Source organism: Oncorhynchus mykiss, chromosome 20 (genome assembly GCF_013265735.2).
Source record: "Oncorhynchus mykiss isolate Arlee chromosome 20, USDA_OmykA_1.1, whole genome shotgun sequence".
NCBI lineage: Eukaryota > Metazoa > Chordata > Actinopteri > Salmoniformes > Salmonidae > Oncorhynchus > Oncorhynchus mykiss.
The window spans coordinates 42,407,932-42,414,139 of NC_048584.1; the positions used below are offsets into that span (position 1 = coordinate 42,407,932).

A 6,208-nucleotide genomic window follows, 5' to 3' on the forward strand; every position below is an offset into this window, starting at 1 on the left:
ATAATGAGGTTTTCAAAAATATTTAATAAATGTATTGAAGCAAATCCCGTAAAATTAAACATATGTATACTATTTATTACATGGTTATATTTTAATGGTAGCAATTATCCATTGGCAGCAGTATCCTTTTTGCATTTCACTTAACTCACAAATTCACATTCAATAGAATAGCATGCAGCGCGACTATAACAGTCAATGAACCGCCAAAAACGAACCGTCCACTCCAATCTTCATAATAAACCCTCCAATAAACTATATGGAGGGGTTTTACTCTGTATATAAACAAAGCGAAACGACACAGCCTGCCTGTCATTTGCCATGGGGCAATAATCGTGTCAATGAAGATAAATCCTTTCCACTAATCCATGTCTATCCTTTTAATCTGGGGTTTCAGAACGACGTTCAGACCTGTATGAGGCACTGAGATAGCAACACGATGCTTCGCTGGCTTGGCAGAACGAAATAAACATTACTTCTTTTTTTTCTTTCAAAAGAGATCTTGTAGTTTAGTTTGATAGTAGGCCTATATTTTGGTAGTATAGTTTCGGAGAGAAAATGTTTCGAGGTTTTAGCCTGAGTTTCTGCTTGACATTATTTTGCTTCGGACCGTTTGTTTGCAGCGCGTGTCCGTCTCAATGTAACTGCTTCTTTCACAAATTATCAGACGGATCCAAAGCAAGGTAAAAAAAAACAGAGAAATGATTACAACTATTTAAATTGTGAATGTGAACAACTTCTATTCTACATTTTTTGTTGTTGTTGTGTGGTGGTGCGTAGTGTGCAAGTAGTATGAGGTCAGCTTCTCTTCTACTCTCTTTAAAAAAAAAATATATATATATATATATATAAATATATAGACCCAAGGATTAATTTGCTCTAAGCCTCTTTCTTTGGTTCTAATAAATATCCCTAAACCATGTTTTACTAACGTTTAGACCGAATAAAACAACAAGAAAGAAGGGTTCAAACGGAAGATTAAACTGACAAAAATTAAACTATATGTTGGTTGATTTATTCATGCAGTAATTGTACGTCTACCCTCTGTCATGAACCCATACAAGTCCATGGTTAATTTGGGTCAAACGTGTAATAAAGTCGAGTTATCTGAATGAACGTCTTACACTAGGTTATACCGTGACTTTCAATAAGAGGTGTACCTTTCTCTCCATCTATCTAGGAGTGTCCTTTGCAATGACCCACAGATTACTCTGATCCCACCCAACTTTCCTGCAGACACCTCGAAACTGAGGATCGAGAAGACTGCCATCACAAAGATCTCCAGCGAAACCTTTCACTACCTCAACAGTTTGGAATTTCTCTGGATGTCTTTCAATTCTCTGAACTCTTTGAATGTAGACAGCTTCCGTGGCCTGAGAAGTCTGGACGAGCTGAGACTGGAAGGGAACGCACTCACCTCTTTCCCCTGGGAATCTCTGACTGATATGCCCAACCTGAGGCTACTGGACCTACATAATAATAAGATATCGTCGATCCCGGCCGAGGCGACCATTTACATCAAGAACCTGACCTACCTGGACTTATCTAGCAACAACCTGGCCACCGTACCTCCTGAGGTTCTCTCTATGTGGTTATCTGTGAAACCGTCTCAAGAAGACGGGGACAGTTCCAAATATATTCTAGGTAAGGATCTGCTCGGCAATTAAAAACAATCTTTATTGAGCTTTTAGGGAATCCCATTTGGTTTGCAAGCCAGGATGAAATAGAAGTCTTTAAATTACATGCAAATTGACACACAGGAAACGTGAGAAACAATCGATGCCATCCACAACATTACAAGCCAGGGTGCTTTTATCCCAACATGCATTGCATGAGTACCTGTGGTGTGTTACGTAGCGTCAAATGTAAAGTTGGAGGAGACATGCATCAGACATTTGAGAGTAGTAAAATGATTACTCTAATTGTAGTAAAGGTAGCCATACTGTAGGGTTAATGAGAATACATTCACTAGTCTCACTTCAAACTAGCATGATTACTTTCTACTTACTATTACGTCTTGCTAAACTGACTTTATACACACATAACACAAGGTTATAGTTCAGACAGAGCAAGAAGAGTTGTCCAAAATGTGTATATATATGCTAGTGCTAGTGTAGTGGGCCTGGGTTGCCTATGAGTTAGGACACATTTAATTTCGATATATATATATATATATATATATATATATTTGTGTTATGTCCTACCAAGGTAGAACTGGTGTTATTTACTGCAATGCTAAAATGTATGTCATCTATTGCCATGATAAAAGCAGTGTTGATTATTTATTTTCATTTAGCTACCATTGTAGTTTCTTTAAATCCCCTAGTTTAAGTCACTCTGGATAAGAGCATCTGCTAAATGACTAAAATGTTTATATTCTGGTGAAATTATTTATTTTCTTCGTCACTGTAGGTCTCCATGACAACCCATGGCTATGTGACTGCCGGCTCTATGACCTGGTCCAGTTCCAGAAGTCTCCGTCATCCTCTGTGGTTCTGATCGACACCAAGCTGCGCTGTGCTGACCCGGAGAGCCTGTCGGGGGTGCTGTTCAGCGAGACGGAGCTCCAGAGGTGTCAGGGGCCCCATGTCCACACAGCTGTGGCCCGGGTCAGGAGCTCCCTGGGGAACAACGTCCTGCTACGTTGTGGGACTATCGGAGTCCCAGTACCAGAGCTGTCCTGGACCCGGGCAGACGGCAAACAGATGAACGGCACTGGTGAGATTCATTGATTTATTGATTGATTGATTTAATTTATTTACTGTGTAACACATAGATATAGCCAAAAAGGGATGAAGGACAACAACTACAAACAAACAAAAAAGTTGTTGACTTATTTCCGTTTAGTGTTTCTAAACCTGCTCCAGTCACAGCAGGTCTTAGCCTGATCCCAGATCTGTTTGTGCTGTCTTGGAAACAGTTTTGCATAGTTGACAGAACAGCACAAACAGATCTGGGATCAGGCTAAGACCTGCCGTGACTGAAGGCTAGGCATACATACATCTGCCTGTTGCCTGAATAAGTAGCTACAGTACTTAGGACATCTATTTTGGGTGTTGTAAAGTCAGAAGCTGAAATAGCCTAGATTACAGATGGATGGACGGTTTTCTTTTCACTAATCCTTCTAACTACTTTTTTGTTTGTATTTATTTCACAGTTCAGGAAGAAGTTTCAAAGGAGGGAATCATTTGGTCCATCCTGAGTGTGCCTGCCGTCTCTTACCGGGACTCTGGGAAATACATGTGCAAAGCGACCAACTTCGTGGGGACTGCAGATGCCATCATCTCCCTGGTTATTACAGACTCCTTTAAAAATGAGGAACAAGGTGGCAGCTCCAAGACTAGAAACCAAAGAGGACGGAAAACCGGTGGATTTGGGAAAGCTGCCTACCAGAAGAAACTTGTTGCCAGATACATACCTCCACCAACCACGACGGCAGCTATGCCCATCATCGAGCCACTAGGACCGAGTGGTTTCACAGGGAGGTATGATATCGAGAGCTACAGTATTTTGGATAGTGTGGCCGATGGACAGACGCCCGGTCCTCCTGCCACGGAGCCGGCGATTATTAAGGAAGTGGAGAAGGAGGTTCTTAGCAACCTGGCAGCCAACGCCTCTTCTTTGCAGGCATCGGCGCCGCCGGAGAGACGGGTGGTACGATCGGTGAAGGTCATCGGGGACACCGATCACACCGTCTCCCTGAACTGGCGGGCCCCGACGGCCAAGAACACCACCGAGTTCAGCGTCCTGTATGCCGTTTTCGGCGAGAGGGACATGCGGAGGATCAACGTAGGCGTGGGAAAGAACCGTATCACCATCGACGGCCTTGTGCCAAGGACAAAGTACATCGCCTGCGTCTGCGTCAAAGGCCTGATCCCTAAAAAGGAGCAGTGTGTAATCTTCTCAACGGACGAGGCGGCCAGCGCAAGCGGCACCCAGAAGCTCATTAACGTGGTGGTGATCACCGTGGCCTGCGTGATCGCTGTCCCCCTGACACTGATCGTCTGCTGCGGGGCGCTCAAGAAGCGCTGTAAAAAGCTACTGGGGAGGAAATCCAAAGATATTCAAGACTCATATGTAACATTCGAGACCCTCTCCCCGGGACAGAAGCCTAAGGGGATGGAGGGGGAGTACCTTGCCAGGCAACACCCAGACGAGTCCAACAGACTGCTCTCTGCTAGATCCAGTGTGGACTCTGGGGCTACTTGTAGGAATGAGGGACCCCCTAGTGAGTACTTTTGTTGATACCAAATGAAGGCCTCAACCTTTACAGGGCAGAGAAGTCTGTCCTTTCCAAGCAGAACTTAAGTTGGTTGGCTGGTCTCTTCTGGCAAGTGATGTATTGTAGATGAGTGAAACTGCTCAGAGACGGGGCAGAAACCAAAGGACAGTTGCATGGACAAGTGTGGTATATATGTGAGTCTAGATAAATAGGATAAATAAATGCTGACATAACTGTGATTATACAGCCTTGCAGAAATACAGGCCAACCTTGACCCGGTGAACTGTAAAAAATAAATTAAAAAAAAAACAGAAACAATTTTTTTATTTAAAATGTGGAAGTAAGCATTTTGTATTTGTCATGCACTTTTAAGGGGGTAACGTAGTGTAAGCAGTTGTCTTTCTTTGAAATGACACTAGGGTTACACAGTTATGCTAACTTTTACAAAATTCCCAGGTTTTCCAGAAGTTCTTGGTGGAATAAGGAAACCCAAAATGGCACGTTCCTACCAGAATGCATGAAACCCATCTTTTTAACATACGGAGGAAGAGTAATGACAGTTATTCTGAAATGAATCTGACCTCAGAATTCTGGTAGTATTTATTTGACGAAATAATGGACATGTAAAGTATTGGTGAAGCAACTCATATCTGTAGCGATATTTTGTACCTCTGTGTATTTACCATAAACGTTAATGTGCCAGGTTTACTGTCCAATCAAACCTAACATACTATACATTTTGTAATATATATATCTATGATCTGATCTGATATATCAGTACCAGTCAAAAGTTTGGACACACCTACTCATTAAAGGGTTTTTCTTTATTTTAAAACTTTTCTACATTGTAGAATAATGGTGAAGACATCAACACTATGAAATAACACATATGGAATCATGTAGTAACCAAAAAAAATGTAACTAATCAAAATAGGATTCTTCAAAGTAGCCACCCTTTGCCTTGATGACAGCTTTGCACACTCTTGGCATTCTCTCAACCAGCTTCACCTGGAATGCTTTTCCAACAGTCTTGAAGGAGTTTCCACATATGCTGAGCACTTGTTGGCTGCTTTTTCGTCACTCTGCGGTCCAACTCAGCCCAAACCATCTCAATTGGTTTGAGGTCAGGTGATTGTGGAGGCCAGGTCATCTGATGCAGCAGTCCATCACCCTCCTTCTTGGTCAAATAGCCCTGACACAGCCTGGAGATGTGTTGGGTCATTGTCCTGTTGAAAAACAAATGATAGTTCCACTAAGCGCAAACCAGATAGGATGGAGTATCACTGCAGAATGCTGGTTAAGTGTGCCTTGAATTCTAAATAAATCACTGACAGTGTCACCAGCAAAGCACTCCCCACACCATCACACCTCCTTCATGTTTCACAGTGGGAACCACACATGCGGAGATCATCCGTTCACCTACTCTGCGTCTCACAAAGACACGGCCGTTGGAACCAAAAATCTCCAATTTGTACTCATCAGACCAAAGGACAGATTTCAACCGGTCTAATGTTCATTGCTCGTGTTTCTTGGCCCAAGCAAGTCTCTTCTTCTTATTGGTGTCCTTTAGTAAGGTTTTCTATGCCACAATTCGACCATGAAGGCCTGATTCATGCAGACTCCTCTGAACAGATGATGTTGAGATGTGTCTGTCACTTGAACTCAGTGAAGCATTTATTTGGGCTGCAATCTGAGATGCAGTTAACTCTAATGACCTTATGCTCTGCAGCAGAGGTAACTCTGGGTCTTCCTTTCTTGTGGCGGTCCTCATGAGAGCCAGTTTCATCATAGTGATTGATGGTTTTTGCGACTGCACTTGAAGAAACATTCAAAGTTCTTGAAATGTTCCTTATTGACTGACCTTTATGTCTTAAAGTAATGATGGACTGTCATTTCTCTTTGCTTATTTGAGCTGTTCTTGTCATAATATGGACTTGGTCTTTTACCAAATAGGGCCATCTTCTTTATACCAATGTTACATTCTGTATA

The 6,208-nt window shown here is 42.4% G+C and overlaps 1 protein-coding gene across 1 annotated transcript; it reads left to right on the forward strand.

Annotated features, from left to right (window-relative positions):
* Positions 1-330: 330 nt before the first annotated feature.
* Positions 331-5,102, forward strand: LOC110499494 (leucine-rich repeat, immunoglobulin-like domain and transmembrane domain-containing protein 1). The gene is made up of 4 exons (XM_021576625.2): positions 331-680; positions 1,178-1,641; positions 2,410-2,715; positions 3,155-5,102. Exons 1-4 carry the CDS (start codon positions 556-558, stop codon positions 4,240-4,242), a joined length of 1,983 nt encoding a protein of 660 aa, XP_021432300.1. The 5' UTR covers positions 331-555; the 3' UTR covers positions 4,243-5,102.
* Positions 5,103-6,208: the final 1,106 nt, after the last annotated feature.